The sequence below is a fragment of the Alosa pseudoharengus genome, unplaced genomic scaffold (assembly GCF_046254945.1).
Source record: "Alosa pseudoharengus isolate Yale_2024_CS ecotype anadromous, Long Island Sound unplaced genomic scaffold, YU_APseudo_1.1 YU_APseudo_1.1_scf_16, whole genome shotgun sequence".
Lineage (NCBI taxonomy): Eukaryota > Metazoa > Chordata > Actinopteri > Clupeiformes > Clupeidae > Alosa > Alosa pseudoharengus.
Window position 1 is genome coordinate 6,133,121 of NW_027468630.1, and position 23,667 is coordinate 6,156,787.

The window sequence follows — 23,667 nt, forward strand, 5'->3', positions numbered from 1 at the left end:
CTCTCCCTAGGCTATACTGAAAATACACTGTAAAAAAAAACTCTCTGAGTTTACTTAAAAAAACAAGTCAACACATTTCACTAGCTTTTTTGAGTAATTTCAACTTGACAGTGAAGAACTCAAATAATCAAGTTAAATCAACAAATGCTCCCAACTTGAAATATCTAGTAATGCCAACTTAGTATTGTGAGTAAGGTGGACTTACAGTAGGTTAGCAACTCAAAAATTCAAGTTGAATCAAGTGCTTTTAACTTGAAATATCTAGTAATGCCAACTTAGTATTGTAAGTAAGGTGGACTTACATTAGGTTGGCAACTCAAAAATTCAAGTTGAATCAAAAGTTCTTCCAACTTAAAAAAACAAGTCAACACATTTCACTAGCTTTTTTGAGTAAGTTCTACTTGACAGTGAAGAACTTAAATAATCAAGTTGAATCAACTAATACATTGACTCTAACCAAAAACAAGTCTAAATAACAACTCAAAAATCCAAATGGATCAAACAATGTTTTTATTTTTAGCCAGTTTGAACACCCCTGACCTACAGAATTATTGGAACCTCTGCTAACGCTGACTAAAAAGAGGAATATAAAATCATCTTTTGGAAATTGATCTTAATGCCTTAAGTTAAAAAATGAGGGAATATCCAACATTTAAGGACACCAATTTTCTTTGTGAATGAATAATGTATCATAAATAAATAAATGTTCTTCCTTAAAATACAAGGGTCATAAGTATTGGCACCCCATGTCATGCAGGAGTCCGCATAGGTAGGCCAGTGCAGATGGAAGATCCTTGATGTCCTGTAGAACAACAGTCTCTTCCAGGACAATGGCGATATTGGTGACAGTGTCCGGTGCTTTCATGGCGAGGTCGTCTTCAATGACGGTCAAGATTCCAATTTTCATGCCTCTAGTGCTCCTCAGCATCTGCATCCTTGGTGGAAAAGCACAGAACTACATCACTAAATTTGCAAAAAATGAATTAAAAGACAATGGTTCTCCGCACGTGTGCCTTTTAGCGACAATCTGGTGCAACCAGGCCACGACAGATAATGTATAGTATAAGTATAAGTATATATACTCTTTTGATCCCGTGTGGGAAAGTTGGTCTCTGCATTTATCCCAATCCGTGAATTAGTGAAACACACACAGCACACAGTGTACACACAGTGAGGTGAAGCACACACTAATCCCGACACAGTGAGCTGCCTGCATCAACAGCGGGGTTAGGGGCCTTGCTCAAGGGCACTTCAGCCGTGCCTACTGGTCGGGGTTCGAACCGGCAACCCTCCGGTTACAGGTCCGAAGTGCTAACCAGTAGGCACGGCTGCCCAATGTAAAGAGAAGGAGAGCCGGTGCAGCTCAGATGTCTTCTTAATTATTTTTTTACTTAAAGCAACACAAAAGAGTTTTTTGAACCTTAAAATAATGTTTCCAAAATCGTTTCAGTGGTTCATCAACTTGTAACAGGGTGAACGGCACTTCTGCTTTCGCTTCGCAGCCCTCTATCGGCTATAACCACACTATGTAAGTTTGCCAGATCGGGTAGCGGATCTGTAGTTCGATGGAATGAGACATAAGAAACTACAAATTTGACTTGCGTTTGATGTCACAATACATCGTACTTTCATAAATCATGCAACATATTCTACCTTGTCTGTGGACATTGTTATTTGTAAAGCCGGTGCTGGATAAACAAACAGCATGCGTGCGACAGAGGGAAAGTTCTTTGGTGTTGCTTTAAGGCGAGACACTACAGGTGAATAGGGTAACATTTTTAACTAGCAGGTATCACTATGAAACTTTCCCAGTAGATTACTTACATTAATATGAGAAAAAAATGTTTTCTGTAATTTAGTGTTTACATATATACATATTACATATTACATATATTGCCAATGCTATGGTCGCAGCCTACAAATGGACAAGTTATAGCTTCACCACGACGTAAATGTCCTCCAAGATGTTTAAAAAAGTCCACTGCACTACAATTACATTGGAATGTACATTATTGACAACTAAATGTAGTTTCGACCTGAGGTGATTTGTCTTGTGCATGGTACCGTGCCAAAATAAATTTGAATGTACCTGAAGTCTTAAAGATGCACACGCACTGGGGGTAGAGGCAGAGCCAGCTTTTTCCCTGGTGACCGTGATGAAGCCTGTAATGGGTCAGGAGGGTCTCTACATCCAGGTGAGAAAATGGACACTTACATTGCATAGCAACAGAAGAGTCTGCAACAACAAACAAGAGTAGAAAATTATTTTTTTTATATAGGTTTGTAGTGCAGTGGACTTTTTTAAGCATTTTGGAGGACATTTACGTAATGATGAAGCTATAACTTGTCCATTTGTTGGCTCTGATCAAGCATTTTTTAAGGGAGCGCGATCGGCGAATGTGGGGTTGCCATTGTTTTATGTGCGCTGGATTCTATTAACATATGTTGCATTAAAATTACATTGCCATTTAATTTTTTTCAACCTATATGCAGCGCCTCTGCAGATCGAGTGGCAGCAGTTGCAAGACATTGCTAAAAACTTTGGGCGGGAGTGAGGTTTAATCAGGGGTTTAGCTTACTCCACAGTGAGCTACAGTAGCTATCCTCGCTGGCATCCAATACAAAGGTATTTCTATAAAGGTGAATATTTTAGGAACATACATGTTTTCAGCAAAACAGGGAAATAGCTAACCAGACAATTATACTATTGCATTGCCTTGATAATTGAGCTATAGCAGCTAATTGAGCTGTACGGCTATCACTAGTTGTGGAATTTAACCACTAAGATTAGCTAGCAGGCTAGCTTAGCCTAATAGCTACTATTTCAACAACACCACTATTTGCAAGAACGTTCCTTGCTGACATCCATTTTACACAAAGTTGTTCCTGAAAGTGAATGTTTTAGGAACATCCTTGTTCAGCATTACCGGTTATGTCTTCCCAGAACATTGCAAGCTTCTACCATTCAGTCATAACTAGCACTAGACATCACTAATGTTAGCTAGTGATAGCTGCTAACGGAATGTGGGCAGTCAGATCAGCTTAGCTAAAGCAACACGACACCGAGAAAGACTGACTATCATAACAATTGGATATTGGATAAAACGAAATGCCTTACTTACCTTTGACAATGCTGTTGTCATTTGCTCCACGCTGCATACAGGTAGGGGAGGTGTCTGGCTTCTGTCCTCCTGACAAATTCAAGCCGCAGCCCGCAGGTCGCCTTGATACGTTAGGAAACAATGCGCTTGCGCCAACTTGACTAAGAAGTTCAGTGAACTTTGGGAAACTTCTCTCTTATAGATACTTAATTATACAAGTTGAGTCAACTCAGTTTCTTAAGTTTGTTAGGTGAAATTCCCAAATTAGTTGTGAAAACTTGTTATAATGAGTTTTACTACACTATTTGATTTTTTGAGTTCTGTTTAGTCAGAAAAGTTATTTGGCAGTACTAAAGGCAAGTTGTATTTTTTACAGTGTATAATGTATTTAAAAATAATTGTAGGCCTATTATTTATAACACGAAATAATTATTTCCTAAACCATACCCAAACTATTTCATCAAAGTAAAAGAAAACAGAGCAGTTGAATCTAAAACAGGGGTCTCAATCCTTTTGGCCAATTGGACTGGCAGGATATTACAGTAGCCCATCATTTATCTTTTCTCATAGGCCTGCACTCAGGGGTGCTGTTAGAAAATGTGGGCCCTATGACAGAAAATAATTCTGGGCCCCCAAAATGCTACGGGGTCCAGGGGCAATTGATAAATTGAGACTTAAAATATATTACATTAATTGATTATAGCATATTGCCTGTAAAGGTTACACTTAAAACCAGCCTGGTTTACAGCCTGCTTTCAACAGTGTATTGGGAGTTTGATCTCTTCACATTAGACAACATCAATCGAGTAGCTCCTGAGCAAATAATGTAAAGGTGAAACCTGTTAAACCCACCTCAGCATGACATTTACTGAGGGAAAATGAAAATACACCCAAAGCTGAAAACCCTTGACAGGATGGGACATGAAACTAGCTGTCACAGCTACGTGACTACATGCACAGGCTATGTGACAGTGTGCAAAATGTAAGCAGTCAGAACCGCAGCTTTTCTATTTGTGTGTGTGTGTGTGTGTGTGTGTGGGTGGGTGGGGGTGGGGGGGCATAGAACCACAGCCTTCCTATTTTTGTATGTGTGTGTATGTGTGTGTGTGTGGGTGGGTGGGGGTGGGGGCATAGAACCACAGCCTTCCTATTTGCGTGGCTGGACTAGCCACTGAAATGTTTCCACACTGTTACAAAAATCTGTACAGAGTACAGTATATAATCCTCAGCGCATTTACATTTACACCGCATTTACATTTACTCATTTAGCATTTACTCATTTACATTTACTCATTACAAGGGCCATCATCAATGCAACTCAGTATGGTGGCCAACACAGCAAATCAACAAAACACTTGCAAATAGACAAAAGACTTGCAAATAGACAAAACACAAGCAACTTAATAAAACTGGGCACAAGGAAAAGAATGCAAAAGAATGACTGCACTACAGTGTCCAAAGTCAAAGAGATTATTATTTCCATTCTGACCATATAACAAGGAGTGTATAAAAATTGCATTTCAGAGTGTCCCTAATATATGTGTTCATGTTCATATCTCTGTGTTTTTCAGGAGTTCAACAGCTCAGATAGGCCAGTATGTTTGTGTATTAGGGAGTTGACTAGTGTGATTGCCTGTGCCGTTTGCCAGTGGGCAGGAGGTTGAACAGTCCATGGGCAGAGTGGGTGGGGCCTCTGACTATCTTGGTGGCTCTGCTAAGGCAGCATAAATGTAGATCTTGTGCAGACGGGACAGAGCTTCTGATGATATTTCTCTGCCATCCTTACCACTCTCTGGAGGGCCTTCTGGTCCAAGGCGGTGTAACTGCCATACCAGTCAGAGAGGCTGCCGGTTTGGATGTTTTCTTACTGTAAGTGCCTCTATAGAAAGTGATGATGACAGGAGGGGGAGGTTTGCTCTCCTCAATCCGAAACAGGAAGTGAAGGCACTGATATGCCCCCTTGACAAGAGAGGTGGTGTTTGTAGACCATGTTAAGTCACCCAGGAACATGGTGCTTCTCACTGACCTCCCAGTGTTGCTATGGATTATAATTCTTCCCGAAAACAACAGTGCATAAATTGCTTTAAAAATAGAATTGTTTTAAAAAGCTTAAACTGTTTATCATGTTGTTAGTCGCTTTGGCTAAAAATGCGTCAGCCAAATGTAATGTAATGCTGGCAACAATTAGACTACTCAGATTATTCTGATATTTTCAGACATTGAAAAATGACACTTTGTCATTGACACTTTGTAAATTCAAATATTTCCTACTCATTGCCATCCTACTTTACAAACATTTAAAACCAAAGATAACACAATACTTTCAAACTCCCTCTATCTTATATAGATGTAGATGACATAGATGCATTGTCTTTTCACAGTCACAATTGTTTACTGAACATACAGTAACATTGTGCATTAAGCAATTCACCCAACCAATCGTATCTGACTAATGAAAGCATCAGTGCCAGGTATTGTTTTGAGGATAGTGAAAGCACATCCATTGGAAAATAAGAACAATCAGAAGAGAACTCATGCTTTGGACAAAGGTGGCCCTTCTCTTGAGGATGAGGTTTTGAGGTTACTGACTCAAGAACTTCTGAACTGAGAAGTGAAAAGTGGGTGTGGTGAGCAAAGCTGCACGTACACTTAGAGTTCAGTTAAGGACAGGACCAGAGTTGCCAAGTCTGCTTATCATAAGCGACTTAGGGCATTTATTGCTTTAAAGTTTCTTGCAAGAACAAGAGATGGGTTGCATGTTGGGGTGGTGACGGGCTTGTTTGTAAAGTGTAGTTGCTTATTTGCATAGTTTGTCCCATATAGGATCCAGATCCTTGTTCCCTCCCTTCCTCCTTTTTCCCATAAATCAAGACTGAACAATGGTTCAATGTAAGAGACCAAGTGGATGAAATAAGAAATATAAAGAGTGGGAGAAAGGAAGTAGATTCAATGATTTAGTGTAACCTCAAGTGGGGGCAATGAAACAGGCCTGCAGAGATGTGATGCGTGCACATCATTCAGATCTTGTTAAAATATGTGTAAAAAAGCCTTAAAAAGAGTTAATCCAGCCCCAGCCGTGGTGCGACTGGCTGGGGCACCTGCACCCTATCCTTTCCCCGCCCTGTGGTCCTTTCCGGATCCCACCCGACTCTCTCTCCCACTCGCTTCCTGTCATTAAAGGCATAAAAAGGCCAAAAAATATATATTAAAAAAAAAAAAGAGTTAATCCAGAGTGCTGGATAAAGTAGTAAAACCAATAAAAAGGTAGAGTCTGCACACTAGGTGCTACTCCTAAACTAATGTACTGTTTTTTTTTAAGACCATGTGATCTTTCAAGCCCAAACCCTTCCTCAGATAAATCCATTTAGGAGGAAGATCATGTGTGGACTATGCATTTTCATTTGTGTATGTGTCTGGTGCTTGTGTGTGTATGTGTGTGTTTATGTGTGTTTGTGTGTGTCTGAGAGTGTGAGCCTGTATATGTGAGCTTACAATTTTAAGCAAGTCTATTGGGAGTTTGATATCTTCACAGACATCATCAATAGAGTAGCTCCCGAGCAACTATAGTTAGATAATGTAAAGGTGACATCTGTTACCAGCATGACATTTACTGAGGGTAGAAAAATTAAAATACACCCAAAGTTGAAAACTTGACAGGAAGGGACATGGAACTAGCTGTCAGAGCTACGTGACTACATGCACATACTGTGTGACAGTATGCACAAAATGAAAGTAGCCATAGAACCACAGCCTTTCTATTTGTGTGTGTGAGTGAGTGTGTGTGTGTGTGTGAGAGAGAGAGAGACAGAGAGAGAGAGAGAGAAAGGGACTGTCTTGTCACTTTTCCTCTAACTCAGGGGTGGGCAAACTACGGCCCGCAGGCTGGATCCGGCCTGCCACGCACTTTAATCAGGGGTAACAGTGCATAAATGGGACATGCTGGCAACAATTAGGCTTCTCAGACTATTTTAATTTATATAAACATAAATACATTATCTCCAGAATTATCAGATACAAATTATACAATGACATTGTATTTCAAATATTTTCTGCTCATTGCCATCCTACTTTACAAACATTTAAAACCAAAGATAACGCAAGACTTTCAAACTCCCTCTATCTAGATGTAGATGACATAGAGCATTGTCTTTTCAGTCAGAATTGTTTACTGATGCATTGTCTTTTCACAGTCACTATTGGGTTAAACTTTACTTGAAGGTCTACATAAGAGTGACACTGTCATGAAGGTGTCAAACAATATGAACAAGTCATAAACGTTTAATGACATAACGCTTCTGTCACTCGCTTCGGTCAAGTGTCATTCCGTTTTTGTCATGACAATATAGGGTTAGAGTTATAAGAGTGTCATGTCACTTTATGACAGTGTCATGTCACTCTTATGTAGAAACCTAAAGTAAAGTGTTACCTATTGTTTACTGAACATAACATTGTGCGTTAAGCTATTCACCCAACCAATCGTATCTGACTAATGAAAGTATTGTGTGCCAGGTATTGTTTTGCTGAAGAGTTTTAGCACAGTAAGAATGATCAGAAGAGAACTCATGCTTTGGACAAATGTGGCCCTTCTCTGGAGGATGAGGTTTTGAGATTACTGACTCAAGAACTTCTGAAATGAGAGGTAAAACAGGAAACACAAAACGTGTCAAACAAGGAAACTGATGTGGGTGTGGTGAACGAAGCTGCACGTACACTTAAAGTTCAGTTAAGGACAGGACCAGAGTTGCCAAGTCTGCTTAATATAAGCGACTTTGGGCTTGTATTGCTTTAAAGTTTCTTGCAAAAACAAGAGTTGTGGGTTGCATGTTGGGGTGGTGACGGGCTTGTTTCTAGTTGCTTATTTGCGCTCGCTCCATTTCTTCTGTCTCTCTCCACTACACCTCTCTTATAATCCTGTGCTGGATAAAGAATAGAGTCTGCACCAGGTCTGCACAGTAGACTGATGTACTGTTTTTGTTAAACACCATGTGATCTTTCAGGCCCAATCCCTTCCTCAGATATGGAAAAAAACAAATCTATTTAGGAGGGAGATCATGTTCATCTGTGTGTGTGTCTGGTGCTTGAGTGTGCGGTTGTGTGTGTGTGTGTGTGTGTGTATTTGTATGTGTTTGGGTGCTTGTGTGTGTGTTGGTGTGTGTATGTGTGTGAGCCTGTGTAAATGTGAGCTTGTGTTTGTGACTTTGTTTTGGTCAAAAACAACGAGATAACTAAACAACCTCGCATCAACACCAACAGTCCAGTTGACACTAGACATAAAAGTTTACCAACACGTTAATAGTACTGTATGTGATGATAGGCGTTATTATAGTGCAGGCTTTTTTACATGTCCATGGACTGTTCACTTCTGGATTGCATTGTGCATTGCTTGGAGAACAGGAATGACAGGTGTTTGTCTGTCCTTCTCAAATTAATCTGAAGATAACACCAAAAGCAGTTGTCTATACATTCATCAAAAAGTGGCCATTTGTCAACAATGACGTGCTCAAGGCGGCCATTTGATAATATGTGCAGTTTATGCCAACATTTGTTTCACAGTGCCCTCTGTTGGCAAATATTGTTATTACATAGATTCATTTAGTTTAAGCATTAGTACATGTAGGCAACTGTATGACAAAACAAGGAACTAAAATATGTTTGTCATGGTCAATAAGATACGTCAACATGATAATACAGTATGAAAATTACACTGAAACTCTGAGGGGTTGTATAACTACATATGCTGTCAATGCAAAAGAGAATATGTAGTTTGTTTATAGTTTTTTTTTTACCAATTTATTGTACATGTAAAATACAACACACGGGCGACAACATACATATGTCATTGTTGGCAAAAATGATCATGATAGCATTTATATGTCAGCCCTCTCTATGGTTTAGTCTTGCGTAGGCTACTTTTCTATTCTATAAATGAGTTTTCTTTAGACCTAATAGGCTGCATTGTATTATGCTATAATGCATGAATTACAACCCCAAAACAGAAAAAGTTGGGACGTTTTGCAAAATGCAAATAAAAACTAAATGTGATAATATACAAGTCTCGTAAACCCATATTTAGCAGCAAAATGGACACAGACAACATATCTAATGTTGAAAATGTGGACTATTTAATGGAAAATATATGTTCATTTCGAATTTAATGCCAGCAACATGTTTCAAAAAAAGTTGTGACGGGAGCATGTTTACCACTGTACTGCTTCACCTCTTCATTTAACAAAATTCTGTAAATGTTTAGGAACTGAGGAGACTATTTGCTAGAGTTTTGAGAATGACATGTTGTCCCATTACTGCCCAAACACGATTTCAGTTGCTCAACAGTATGGGTTATTCTAAGTCCTGTTTTTCATTCCATTATGCACCTAATTTGACAAATCTGGACTGCAGACAGGCCATTTTAGCACATGGACTCTTCTTCTATGTATAAATACTATTTAAATATGTGCAGAATTCATTTTGCCATTTTTTCCTGAAATATTCAAGGTCTTCCCTGGAATAGATATTGCCTGGATGGCAGTATATGTTGCTCGAAACCTGTATACATCTTTCAGAATTGATTGTGCTTTGCCAAATGTGCAAGATGCCAATGCTGTAGGCACTAATGCTCCTCCACACCGTCATAGATGTTGGGTTTCGAACTGAGCACTAAAACAAGTTGGATAGGTTGGATACATGGATAGGCCCTCTCCTCTTTAGCCCAGATGAGTCCATGATTTTCAAAAATAATGGCAAATTTTGATTGGTCTACCACAGGACCTTTTTCCACATTACCTCAGTCCATTTTAAACAAGCTCAGGCCCAGATAAGACGGTGGCATTTTCTGTATCATATCTCAATACATTTGGTTGTTAAAATTTTGGCTGCAGTTTTTGAATTGAGTATCAAACTGTGCACATAGACAATGGTTATCAGAAGTTGTCCTGAGCCCATACAATGACAGGTGTGGAAACAGGTCTGGTGTTCATGCAGTGCCATCTGAGGTCCAAAAGACCACGACCATCCAATGTGTTTTTCAGCTCCTTCTCTTGTTCGCAAAGATTTATCTAGATTCTCTGAATGTTTTAATAATATTATGTCCTGTAGATGATGAACCCCCCAAATACTTCACAATTTCATCTTAAGAAGCATTAAAATGACATTGTTTCATCATTTGTGTACACAGGTTTACACAGAGTGATGAATACCCCTACATCTTTATTTCTAAGAGACCCTGCCTCTCTGGGATGCTCTTTTTCATACCCAATCATGTTGCCAGTTACCCTAATTAGTTGTGAAACATTCATCCTTTTGTTTTCTTTATCATTACACACCTTTTCCAGCATTTTGTTATCCCTGCCCCAACTTTTTTTGAAACATGTTGCTGGTATCAAATTCAAAATTAACATATACTGTATTTTCCATGAAATAGTCAAATGTGTCATTTTCAACATTTGATATGCTGTCTGTGTCCTTTTTGCAAGTAAATATGAGTTTAAGAGATTTGCAGATTATTACATTCTGTTTTTATTCACATTTTACACGACGTCCCAACTTTTTCTGTTTTGGGGTTGTATATGTATCTCAATTTATCAATTAGTTTCCACATAATTCACCAGGAGTCATTATTTAAGGGGATATTTAATGGCCCTGCTGCTGCCATCACTGACCCTTGATGACACCACAGCTACCCTCTCAATGGATGCCCCCACCATGTACAACTGGAGCAGTGCATGGGAGCATCAGGTCAGGCCCTTCTCTATGCATGTGACACATTTACGCATGATCAGCTCCACGTCTTTCAGCCAGCCAGGCCAGTAAAATCGGCATCTTACACACTGGACCCCTGGACCGTATTTGTGATTTAGACCGGCTGGAATCGCCGGCTGCTCGATGTTGAGAGGCTCATTCTTTCTTTGCTCCCTGTCTGTAAGGGGCTGTGGATCACTACATGCTAGACTCAAGACAGTTGCTGGGGCTCGCTGGGGCTCATTGCTCTGTAGCGGCTTGCTTGATGCCTGTAGAAGCTCATTGCTTGTGATTTACTCGCTGTTCTGGATGACTGAAGATGTACACTCATGAGTCTGGACAGTAGAGTAAGGCAGTCGATGTGCTTGGACGAAACAGCTGAAAAGGTGGCTACTACAGGAATAGCCAAACTGTTCTTCACCATGCCGACAATGCAGCACTGTTCGGTTTGACATGGACACCTGGATAAAGCATCTGCAGTGTAGTGGTGCTCAGTGGCAGATCTCAGAGTCATACACCTGTAGTCTTTCAAGCCAACTGCCCCTTAGGATTTTTAAAGTTCAGTAGCCAAGTGAGTGTGGTGTGATCAGTGTGATCCTAGAAGTAGACTTGAAAATGGAAAATGGACCATCAGCAGTTCTTCTTGAGACCCAGAAGGCCCGGTTCCGTCGTCTGTTGTCATGAGTAGATTGTTTATCATTTAATTATGTAGGCTAAAGATCTAGCTATGGTGAATGTCTAATTTCATTTCACAATGATCATGGAGGATAACCTAGTTTACACCAGACCACTTCTCAAATTAATTGCTAACAGGTTCGTCTTGTTTCTCCAAGGCTACACAGAGGATATTCTGATGAAGAATCTGCTGTCACCATCATTAAGTTCAAATTGAACAATTGAAAAAAATTACTTCAAGATGTCTATCGCAATTATTGCACTTAATGAATGTGGTTAAATTGTGGTTAAAAGTAACGAGTAGCCTACTTTGTGCTTATATTTCAAATGTATAAGTATAAGTATACTCTTTTGATCCCGTGAGGGAAATTTGGTCTCTGCATTTATCCCAATCTGTGAATTAGTGAAACACACACAGCACACAGTGTACACACAGTGAGGTGAAGCACACACTAATCCCGGCGCAGTGAGCTGCCTGCATCAACAGCGGCACTCGGGGAGCAGTGAGGGGTTAGGTGCCTTGCTCAAGGGCACTTCAGCCGTGCCTACTGGTCGGGGTTCGAACCGGCAACCCTTCGGTTACAAGTCCGAAGTGTTAACCAGTAGGCCACGGCTGCCCCAAATGTGAGTCAAAAGTACAGTATCTTTCAAATGTAGTGGAGTAAAAGTCACAAGTTTCCAAAAATATTAATACTCAAGTAAAGTACCAGAGGCGGACAGAGTACACAGCTCCATTACTTGAGTAAAAGTACAGATACCCCTTGCTAAATTTTACTCAAGTACAAATAAAAGTACAACAGTCAGATGTCTACTTAAGTAAAAGTACTGAAGTACTTGTTTTTAAAAGTACTTGAGTATCAAGAGTACAAGAGTAGCCTACATTTTCTAAATATTGCATTACTACTGCCACAGTGCTTACATTTATGTACAGAAATGTCCTACATGGAGTTATGAAAAATGTTAATGTTAATACCTTGGAGAATGTAAAATGAATTGGAAGTAAAATCAAGTCATTTTCATCTTTTTACCATGTTGCCAGGGATGGGCAGTATTTCTAATACATTGTATTTAAAATACATATTTCAAATACAAAATACTATTTTGTAATTGAAACACTTGAAGCGAAAACTATCATTAACTTAAATAGTCTGGCGAGGTGGGGCCACAGGTTGGCACATTCCCGGGATGGACCTGCTGCGTCTTCATCCATTGTTTCGTCCATGGTTTCGTCTCTTATCTAAATCTGACCATGGAGTTGACTTTGGCGGAAAGCTGAAGGTGATTGCTGATAGGCTGTCCCAATCAGTGGTGCCTGCACAATCCAATCACGTTTGAGAGGGAAACAACAAATTGAGGGTTTCCGAGATTTTTCTTTTTTCCTTTTTTTTTTTTTTAGAAGTAACGGGTACTCACGGTTATGGATAGAAATGTAGTGGAGTAAAGAGTACAATATTGGCCTCTCAAATGTACTTGAGTAAAGTCATGAGTACTCCCCAAAAATGATACTCGAGTAAAGTACAGATCCCTCAAAATTGTACTCAAGTACTGTACTCAAGTAAATGTACTCCGTTACTGCCCGGCTCTGGTACTCAAGTACTGTAGGCCTACTCAAGTAAATGTATTCCGTTACTGTCCAGCTCTGTAAAGTACAGATACTCAAAAATCATACTTAAGTATCCTAGTGTCTAATAAGGGAAGAACGTTCACTCTTGGGAAAAACTTGTGTAAGAGATATAAAGACATGGATGACAAACAATTTCCTGCTTTTGAACTCAGATGAAACAGATGTCATGGTTTTAGGTCCTAAAAAGATGAGGGATATCCTATCCTCGTCACAGATAGTGATGGACCGGGAACAGAAAGTTGCTATTCGATTTTTCCGCGGAGAAGCAATAGACGAAGCACCCACCAAACGACCCAGAAAGTGTTGTAGAACCATCAGAACGATTCTCAACCTGCATAATTAAGGTCATTTTTGCTAAAATTGTTGCATAGTGCTTCTTTAATAGGGAGTGAACCGGCTCTCCAAATGGGCTCTGCTCTGGCCGACTCTGGCAGCCCAACGAACCCTTCTTTGTCTATGAGCTACGGAGTGCATTACCACCATCTGTTGGACTGAGGTGAGAAGATGGTAAATGTACCCTGTAGCTTCGTTCTGGCCGCCGGGTAAGAGTGCCTGTTCGCCCGCTGGCGAATGCCTGTATCTTGGAAATTCGGTCAACACTGCCCCCTGGTGTCACTGAGCTACAGAAGACAGAAGATTACAGTCAGGAAGTCAGTGACGTAAGACCGAAAGAGGTGTCATCTGACTAGGGCGGAAGAGAGAGAGCACAGTTCAGTTTGGTTGTTTACAATTGTCGAAATTTCGAAAACCTGCCTAATTCCTCATTCCTTGCGAAAAATGGCAACCACAATCAGTACGCAGCGTGGACAGGTACGTTTATTTTATTGTATTTCAACCCATGCACCTGCTCAGGAAACTGCACGTAAATAATTACACGTAACGTAATCTTACACAAATGTTAACTCAGCTAGCTAGTTAGCTAGCAGGCAAGGAAAGGAAACCACCACTAACGTTAAATGCCAGTTTCCTAGCTAGCATAGGCAGATACGTTATTCAAGTGCTGTCAGATGCGACATATAGCTGCTACAACTGTTTAGCAACTCATCAAAGCAATTCCCTGAAAGAATCGCAGAGCAGTTTTGTAGCGGTCAAAATGACGAAGTAGAAAGAGGGTTTGGCTAATGACAATCTAACGTTATGGTCCATCTCGGCTAGCTTGCTAGATAGATAACTAGCTAACTGTATTAGCTGATCAAGTGATTTGTCGGTCTGGCTTACCATGTCTTGTCAGTTAAAACTATGTTCTTATATAAAACATATTGACAGATCAGGTATTGGGTCCGTCGAACGCGCTCAAAATGTTAGCGAGAATGATTTTCCTTTAGCTTATGTTATAAATATTTGGGGTTTTGAATTAAACTCTCAATTCAACCCCACCTTCATTCAGCTAGTTGTACCTAATGTTGTTTTATGTTAGCTGCTAAGTCACGAACAGCAGGAAGTTTGAGACTAGTGATCTGATGGTTAATGTATAGTTTTAGCAATGTTGTCAGACATGAATCAACCGGTTGCCCTTCATCAAACTTAGCCTTCTATGTTTTCTTCTTTTAATCCAAATCTGTCTCCATGTTCTTAAGGCTGTGAATACTTGTTGCTTGACATGACTTTTAAAGGGTTTTGCTTGAAATCTGTTATGTACACACACTTAGAAGATTTGGTGGCTTGATTTAGAAAGTGCAGCCAGGGTTAACGCTTGTATTAGGCTCTGACCCGTGGTGTCAGAATTTATTTCTGCCACACAGGTCCAGCAGCTACTGCTTTAAATCCCATGTAACATAGACAGAGCATATGAAAGCATGGAGTGGGGCTCTTTCATAAAATTGAATTATATTAGTTTGTGTGTGTGTGTGTGTGATTTGAACAGTGATTCAAAATATGCTTGTTGTTGTGAGGGGAAATGGTTCCTTGGGGTGGGTGATGGGTGTACTGTGTTTTGTGCATTGCACGGGCCTACAGTGGTAGCTATCTTGTTTTTTGGTTTTTTTTTTTGGCTTTTTTCCTTTGAGAAAGTATGTACCTGCTATGTAAGCCTAGTGCGCTGCACTGTTTTTAAGCTGATTAGCTGCGTTAGTAGATGTTGTGTTTCTCTTTACTATCCTAGGTTTTGCTGTGTTGTAGAACACAAACAGACTGTGTGAGAGAACAGAACACGTGTGAAATGATGATCTTGTCTGCGTATAAAAGTCTATGTTCCTGCGAGAGAGATCATGTTTAGTGAGCGCTAACAGGGCCCCACTCCTCCTGCTTGAGAAGAGGAGAGTGTAGTGAGCGCTAACAGTGCCCCACTCCTCCTGCTTGAGAAGAGGAGAGTGATAAACCCTCAGGGTGACTTCTGATGTGTTCTGATCTACAATGATAATGAACTATGTAGAAGCAGAGAAGTGGAGTTAACTTGGCCAAATCTATTGTTTTGATTTCATGTCCTGTGTAGGTGTACGTAGGGGAGTTGCCTCAGGACTTCCTGCGGATCACTCCCACCCAGCAGCAGCAGCAGGTGCAGCTGGACGCCCAGGCAGCCCAGCAGCTGCAGTACACTGGCTCCATCGGTACCGTAGGCCGCCTCAGCATCACTGTAGTACAGGTGTGTTTGTGTGCGTGTGTGTGTGTGTGTTTAAGTCAAGGATTATACCTTCCTTGTTACTGTTGTGTGAGTGTGTGTGATTTCGACTAATAAAGTTATGTTATATAGTGTACACAGACCTATGAATTTTTCATTGATAAATTGTTGTGTGTTACAAAGTTTGAGTCCATTCACTCAATCTGTGTGTCTTGTGTTTTTGCCAGGCTAAGCTTGCTAAGAACTATGGAATGACGAGGATGGATCCGTACTGCCGAATCCGCCTGGGCTTTGCTGTTTACGAGACACCCACAGCACACAACGGGGCGAAGAACCCACGATGGAATAAAGTCATTCAGTGTACTGTTCCACCGGGAGTGGACTCTTTCTATCTAGAGATCTTTGATGAGGTGAGAAGGGGGATTTGTACAGACATGTTCACATACTATAATGAAAAATAGTTTTTTAAAAAGTCATAATTGATGATGTGATTCAGCAGTTATTTGTTGAACCAGCAAGCATTCAGTCACACAGAGCGTCAGTTATAGAATATTCATCCATCTCCATATTCTAGCGGGCATTCTCAATGGACGACCGTATCGCTTGGACGCATGTGACCATCCCTGAGGGCCTGAGAGAGGGCAGTGTGGTGGACGAGTGGTTCCCCCTGAGTGGGAGACAGGGAGACGACAAGGAGGGCATGATCAACCTGGTCATGTCATTCGCTGTGAGTGTGCATACATGTGTTAAAACAGCCATAAGTGCAGGCACTCCCTGATCTCACCCTGTTCTTCTATGGATCATGAACTAATTATTATTATTAGTATACATACTCTGATCATAGTTCACTTCGTCTGGACTACTGGCCGACTTTTATACTTGCTTTTTCAGTAAGCTTATGTATTGATGGGTTGGGCAGCCCAAGATAAATAGGGTACTGCAGAGCCATATAAAGGTAGAGTTGCGACAACTCCATTGACGCTAATGTTCCATTTTTTTCCAACAATGGCAGCTAATGGAAGCCTCATACTGTAGTTCCCGGAAGTTAACAATTAATAATAGCAGTAGTGCAGTTACAGCAGTATAGACTGTTTGTAGCCAACATTTTAGACTCAGATTTACATTCTTTTGCCTCATCCGAATAATAATAATAACAGTAATAGTAGTAAAGTAATAGTAGGCTATCAATAGCCTAATTATAATAATAAACGATTTATGTATCAATATGACTTTTCTGCTGCTCAGTCTTTATCAGTTCCTCAAATAAATTAAAAGAGGCTAAGCCCAATAAATGTGCCACACGTAATAGCCGAATATAAGATAACCCTTGCCTATCCTATTTCAATTAGGCAGCACTACACCACCACGAACAAGCTGTCATTAAGTTTTTGCGTTTAGTAGGCCTACAACTTTTATGACGTGACATTTCTTGGGCATTTAGCTTCACCATCACGTCATTGTAACGTAAGCGCAATGCTCATCTAGGCTATGGATTTAAGTGGCTTAAAGGCAGCAAAAGTGGGATATAGTGCAACTGCTTCCCCAAAACAATTCCTCCATAACTGTGTATTTAATCGTTTGATATGTGGATAACTTTCAGTGGACTAAACAAAAGGTAAAGATTTTGTTATCACAAGGCTAGCTGGTTCGTTATATGGCGAAGCATATAGCCAACTTTGTTTGCAACAGTGAAGCTGAGTTTGTTGTTAACATTGTTGGTAACTGTCAGGGAATTTAACCCCAACATATAGATACAAGAACCACAACACGTAATATGGCTTTGCCCACAAACTCTGGTACCAAGAGGAGAGCCTGCTAATGTAAGGAAGAATTCCTCACACCATCAGTCTCTGACTCTGCAGCCCAAAAGCTGTGTCTTTTATTGTACAGATGCACACAGAAAATAGGAAGCAAGACATAGCGACTTTATTGTGACATACTCTTATCTCACCCACACACACACACAGACAGGCTACAGTTCCTGTCTGTCTGGGTACACACTTAACTTGTACTCTCTGTTCTTAGAACTCAGCACAACAACATTTAACTTGAACTCTCTGTTCTTAAAACTCAGCACAACAATATTTCTGCTTACAGCTTACACAAATGGTTATACAATGATAATAATTTCCTTACAGTAACGTAAACGTTTCTTCAGTTAGCAGTAGCCTACTGTTTTTTTTATGTTGCATTCATTTTCATTGGCAAAAGCTAGCCTAATATAAAATGAGAGCCTATATAGATTTGAGGGAGCTGCAGCTGTTGGCATCAGCACGGTCATATTAACACAGCAGGCACTAGCCCAGTGAAGGATCGTGTAAACCCCATCCCCAGAAACCAGTTTCAAACCAAGGTTGCGCTCATGATCACTGATCAAATTGCTGTTTTCTGACAGGATGAGCACAACCATGCAGGTTGTCTGAATCTCAAGCTCTTTAGCCCAGCATCCTAATGCTGTATTCACAGCATGGTGAATGACAAACGGTGACAAAATGCTGTTGTTTATGAGTTCATAGCCTGGTTATTTATCAAGGACTATATCACGTTTTATATGTTATTATGATCACTCGCATCGCCATGGGGTTACTGTGTAGGTAATGCTACGGTTAACTTAACATGCCCACCATTACACTGGAGAGATGTTAGAAAACTTTTAAGCTACTTAAGGTAGTTCGCTCATTATCTCAGATCAGTGAAGAACTACCAGAGAAAACGTTGGGGAGAAAACTAAAACAAGTTAATGTTAGACTTAGACTAGCTGTGTTACAGTTTCTCGTTGCAAAATTAAAATCTCCATGCGCTTTTGTAGGCTACACGCAGTCTCAAAAACACTGTTTACAGCTCTTGAGTCACGTACTCAAGGTCATTTTTTTATAACGATAATTTAGATAGGCCTAGGCTACACTTATGGGGTGGGTGCTTTGCGTTTTCTAAAGAATCTCCCATCTTGGTTTTGTACAGAAATTAATATTAAATAACACATACAAAAAGGGAGAAAAAAGCTTCCGATATTTAGCAGGCTACGGTCTGGAATTTAATTTAATAGCCTATTGTTGTAATGGTAGGATAACTACACAGTTTACACAATAATTACACTGTGTTATAAATATTGTATATCAATGCATTTATTGTCTGTCAATTACCCAAAATTGTGGCTCTGTGTCTCATTTAACAGTAGCTTATTTAATGCATTCTAATCCATTGTCAATCACTTCCGGGAACACCCATTGTCGCAACTCTACCTTTATATGGCTCTGGGGTACTGCTATTGTGGTGTAACACTGATATACAAGCTGTAACTATGCAATCATAGGTTTGAGCTGTTTAATTCAGACCTATTTTTGAAACAGTGTTTAAAAAGTGTGGTGGTATTAATTTACTCTCAGTTGCCCGTGGATGTGTGTTCGTCTGAAGAGTTAGTGTCTGAATGTGTTTGTGCTGCTTGTCTCTCCTTTCCCTGTCTCTAGTCCATGCCTGCGGGCATGATGATGCCATCCCAGCCTGTGGTGCTCATGCCCACAGTCTACCAGCAGGGAGTGGGCTACGTGCCAATCACAGGTGAGTTACTGATACACACACACACACACACACACACACATACAGCCAGAGATGCACTTTCACCTCACGCATGTCTTTTGTTGGGCAACCACACAAACATACCCATGTACACCATGTATTAATTTTATATGTACATTACCAGATGTCTCAATGAGACTTAAACAGACTGAAGTAGTCCATATTATGCAAATATAAATGCACATGTATACGTACATTCACAAACACCCACCCACACACAGTCAGTCTTGCCCTAAGTGTCTTGCCCTAAGTGTCTTGCCCTAAGTGTCTTGCCCTAAGTGTCTTGCCCTTCACTGTCCCCCAGGTGTGCCCACCGTCTACAACCAGGGGGTGGTGCCCATGGGGATGCCAGCGGTGTCGGCGCCCGCGCCCCAGAGCACCCCGTGCAGCGCGGAGGAGCTGAAGGCCCTGCAGGACATGTTCCCCAACATCGACCCTCAGGTGATCCGCACGGTGCTGGAGGCCCAGAGGGGCAACCGAGAGGCCGCCATCAACTCCCTGCTGCAGATGACCGAGGAGCTGTGAGGACGAGGTAAAGGCTGGCGACGAGGAGAGGAACGGAGAGAGGGAGGGAATGCAACAGGAAGAAGGAAGGAGATCTGACTGCCGGCTGCTATACTGCTTGTTTAGCAGGATCATCAACCACCAATGCAGGAAGAGCAGCTGCAGACAGACAGACAGACAGACAGACAGACAAACAGACTCGGGGCTGGGCTCTGGATGCTCAAATGCAGTCAGTTCAGGGAATGGGATGAAATGCAGTTTTCATTACGTCAGCCCAAGTACCCCTTGACATTCTCAAGGTGTTTTTGCTTTGGTGAGCTTTTTCAACTTGAACTTAATTGAAGGCAAACTAACTACAGGGTTCGTGGAAAGCCTGGCGAGGTATTCGTCTGGACTTTTATCACCTGTTTGATATACTGGAACTGGGCAAGATCCCAAACTGGAAATTGTGTGTTCAATTTGGTAAACTGAGCATTTGTCCAATCTACTATTTGAAATGATATGTTCTGAAAGCCAGATGGAAAAACAGTGTAGTAGTGTAGCCATGTGTGGCTACTTCTCCTTGCTGCCTCTAGTGAGTCAACCCTGTCTACCTGCATGATCCGATTGTATTTAGTGCATTCCCTGAACTGCCTGCGTTTAGGCATTCGAGCTCAGCCCTGCTTAGCAGAAGCCTGTAAATATACACACCCAGAACACAGGAGACTTCAACCACCACACTTCACCACCACCACCACCACCACCGTAAACACACAATCGTAATCCAGATTACTATTCACCAGTAGTGAGCACTACTTACCGCTGCTCATAAACTCCAGATAGTGTAACCAACTTCTTTCATTAGGTCCGGTTGACGTGTTCGATATATAGGCATTGCATATAAAATGCAGATACAGCCCATCTTGGAAGAGATTATAAAGCCTTTCTTTACACAAGATCTAGACACTGTGGTTTTTGTGTTTCAGAGTGCTGATTTGATTACTTTTATTGGAGTTTTGCTAAGAAGCAAGTCATGTTGGTCTGTTTCAAGTTATTATCTGTCTGATATAGATAGACGGTGGATACTGGTATGTAGATTGATCCATTTGATGAAGACTTCTTGTCCTTGAAATGGTAGGCTAGCACTGGCACAGTTTTCAAGCTGACTTCATTCTTTTGAAATATTTTTTTTTTTTGGTGAATGCCCCCTTGTGGTTGGCAGACAAATTGCAAGATGATTACTCTCAGAAACTTTCCTCATCAGCAAGTGTATTCTTTAGGAGGGCATGACTGGCTGTTTGTCAATGTAATGTAAGATTAAGCATGACTAGCAGTGTCCAGTGCATCCTGAAATTATTAGCCGTTACAGACAGCTAGATGAATACTAGTTTCCATTAGTATTGCTAGCCACCTATAGGTGTTGGTTGAGTGCTCCTTTCCCCTGCGTGTCTTGTATATGAGTATTTCCCCATACCTATGCTTGTGCATGAGGGTATGGTGGGGGTATCTGTGCATTCTGTAGTAATGCATTTCTCTCTTTCCTCTCTCTGTGTGTGTATGTGTGTGCGCGTTTGATACATGCCGATTATATGTATAAATATAGTTCTATATATTTAAAGGATTATAATTTATTTTGAGATGATTACCAGTTTTGGTCTGTGTGTGTGGGTGGGTGTATGTGTGTTCATGCTCACTATTTTGTGTATGTGTGAAGAGTGGTTCTGTATCAGCTAATGTATGGGAGATGTGCAAAAATAATCGCCTAAGACGGCCAATGATGTCATTTCCGGGCTCACCCATGAGTGTGTATGTAGTGGCCATAGCGTGGTTCTTCTGTCTTATGGCTTGTACTCCGCGGTGATCTCTCCCACAGTGTCGCTGTGTTGTGGCTGTGTGCAAGGCCAAGGGGCTGCCTCCATTTCCCCTGACTTTCAAGAGCTTTATCATTCATGCACCAATGTGTATAAGTGTGCAAGGCCTACAAACACACACACACACACACACACACTTGTACTCACTGACAAGATATGATATTATCGCAGTTCGCCAAAGGTTCTATTTTAACAATGTATTGATGTTGTATATCTGCTGTTTCTCCCGTAATGCGCATGTGTTTTCATTTCAGCGGAAATACTCAATCATAACCATTTTTTTAAATTATTATTATGATTTTACCATTTTTGCCATATCCCTGACTTGCCATGTGTTTGAAGCCAATAAGAAGCCGACACAATTGGGCCATCATATAATTATCCAGTCAAGTTACAAAATTCCATCCCTATAAAGCTACCTTAATGTTTTAATTGATCAAATACCCTTTGACAGTTAAATGAAAGAAAGAATCCACATGTCACTCTTCTTGCTCTGTTATTACTTAAATCGGTTGTGAAATATGATTGATTTCTAGATCTGTCTATTATATAACAGAAAAAGATATTTCAACGGCGGAATCTATATAATACCTCTGTGGGTTTATTTTAAGATACTTTAGGCATTCAGATAGCCAATGAACAATGTGCATTTTAGTATTAATTTATATTTTCACCACCAATAAACCTGTAACATTTATGAGCTACTGTAAATTAATTTTGTGTCTATACTGTCTGTATTCTACATTGTCTCTGTTTTGTATAGAGAAATAGATTAATGTTTAATGATCAATTGGCATTGGGTCTTCAGTAGAAAGGGCATTTCTCTCCATTCCCATACCTTACACATATTTATAGTGGGCAACAAATCTTCAATACCTCTTTTCATTTAAAAGGAGAGTTGCAAAAGCATCCATGACAAGTGATTCAAAACCATATTTGAGAAAAAAGTTCAAGTCTTTGTAAACATCACAGTGTGTACTATTGAAATTTCCCAAGAGTATTTAAATGACACTGACTTTTTTTGTATTATATTTTATAGGAAATGCTATTTGTTTAGAGTGGTTTATAATTGAACATTCCAGCCATGAGTATTTTTTTCTGTCTTGTCATTGACTAAACTTTGATCAACAATAGAGTGAAGAGATACCATTGGAAAAGTGTGTAGAAACCCTCTGCCATTGGTGTGAAATTTCATATAATGATTGGAAACAGAAATTCGAAATCAAAAGCTAAAAATAACAACTAAAGTTGTTATTTTTTGTAGTTTGGTTTTCTGCTCAACACTTGTCACTGTTCTGATGTTAGGATTTTAAAGGTTGCATTGACATTGGTTCGCAGACAGTATCCAGTGGTTTTCATTTTTCCTCATGTCTTAAGTCCACACATTAAATCCCACCACATTTATGCACAAATATGCCTGGAGCACTTTGAACAGAGATATTTACCGGTTTCAAACATTGTAACAGACGAATAGATCTGATGTACGAGAACTTAAAGTCTGGCTGTTGGAAGACTATTTGTATGTTGTATGAGTAAGCACCTGAGAGCCCACTGATCTTGTTTGGCTGTCAGCATAGCCTTTTCCACTGGCTGTTTTCACAGCGATTCTTCAGGTTGTGAGAGTGACTTCAGGTTGTGTTGGACCCCTCATGGTCCCGGAGTCCTTGCAAGAGCTGTGAGCAGGAGTTTTTTTTTTTCTTTCTTTTTTTTTTTGGTGATTAGGAGTGTGACTGCGCTGATTTTTCAGTAGAGTAGTGCAACACTGAGCTCTAGTCATCTCTTAAAGCATCACTTCATTCTCGTAGCAGTCCAGGTTTTTGTCTGTCAGGGTGGAATGTACTGAATGCCATTAGCACTTTCACAACTCGTGTGTCAGAAATCTAGCTTTCTGTTATTTCCTTTTGGTGTTACAAATTATATGATCAATCAATAAAAGGAAAATTATGATCTTATCTAACTTGTCGTTTGTGTTTATTTAGCAGGGAATGCAACATAACTATAGGAATTGGAGATAAACACTGGTTGTTTCCTTACACATATTCT

General features: G+C 40.4%; 1 protein-coding gene and 1 long non-coding RNA gene across 2 annotated transcripts; one reads left to right on the plus strand and one right to left on the minus strand.

Moving 5' to 3' along the window:
- Positions 1-37: 37 nt before the first annotated feature.
- LOC143126148 (uncharacterized) lies at positions 38-3,459 on the minus strand. The gene is made up of 3 exons (XR_012987388.1): positions 3,123-3,459; positions 2,090-2,236; positions 38-935 (listed from the first exon to the last, which is right to left on the minus strand). It is a non-coding gene; the product is annotated as an uncharacterized LOC143126148 (long non-coding RNA).
- Positions 3,460-13,703: 10,244 nt separating this feature from the next.
- tollip (toll interacting protein) lies at positions 13,704-23,576 on the plus strand. The gene is made up of 6 exons (XM_076286877.1): positions 13,704-13,947; positions 15,569-15,718; positions 15,922-16,104; positions 16,269-16,421; positions 19,162-19,252; positions 19,575-23,576. Exons 1-6 carry the CDS (start codon positions 13,915-13,917, stop codon positions 19,793-19,795), a joined length of 831 nt encoding a protein of 276 aa, XP_076142992.1. The 5' UTR covers positions 13,704-13,914; the 3' UTR covers positions 19,796-23,576.
- Positions 23,577-23,667: the final 91 nt, after the last annotated feature.

Bases quoted from the DNA above. Each gene is read 5' to 3' on its own strand.
- tollip (XM_076286877.1), top strand. From the start codon at position 13,915: ATGGCAACCACAATCAGTACGCAGCGTGGACAG. The intron at 16,105-16,268 runs GTGAGAAGGGGG...TCCATATTCTAG, and splicing joins ATCTAGAGATCTTTGATGAG to CGGGCATTCTCAATGGACGA. The intron at 16,422-19,161 runs GTGAGTGTGCAT...CCCTGTCTCTAG, and splicing joins ACCTGGTCATGTCATTCGCT to TCCATGCCTGCGGGCATGAT.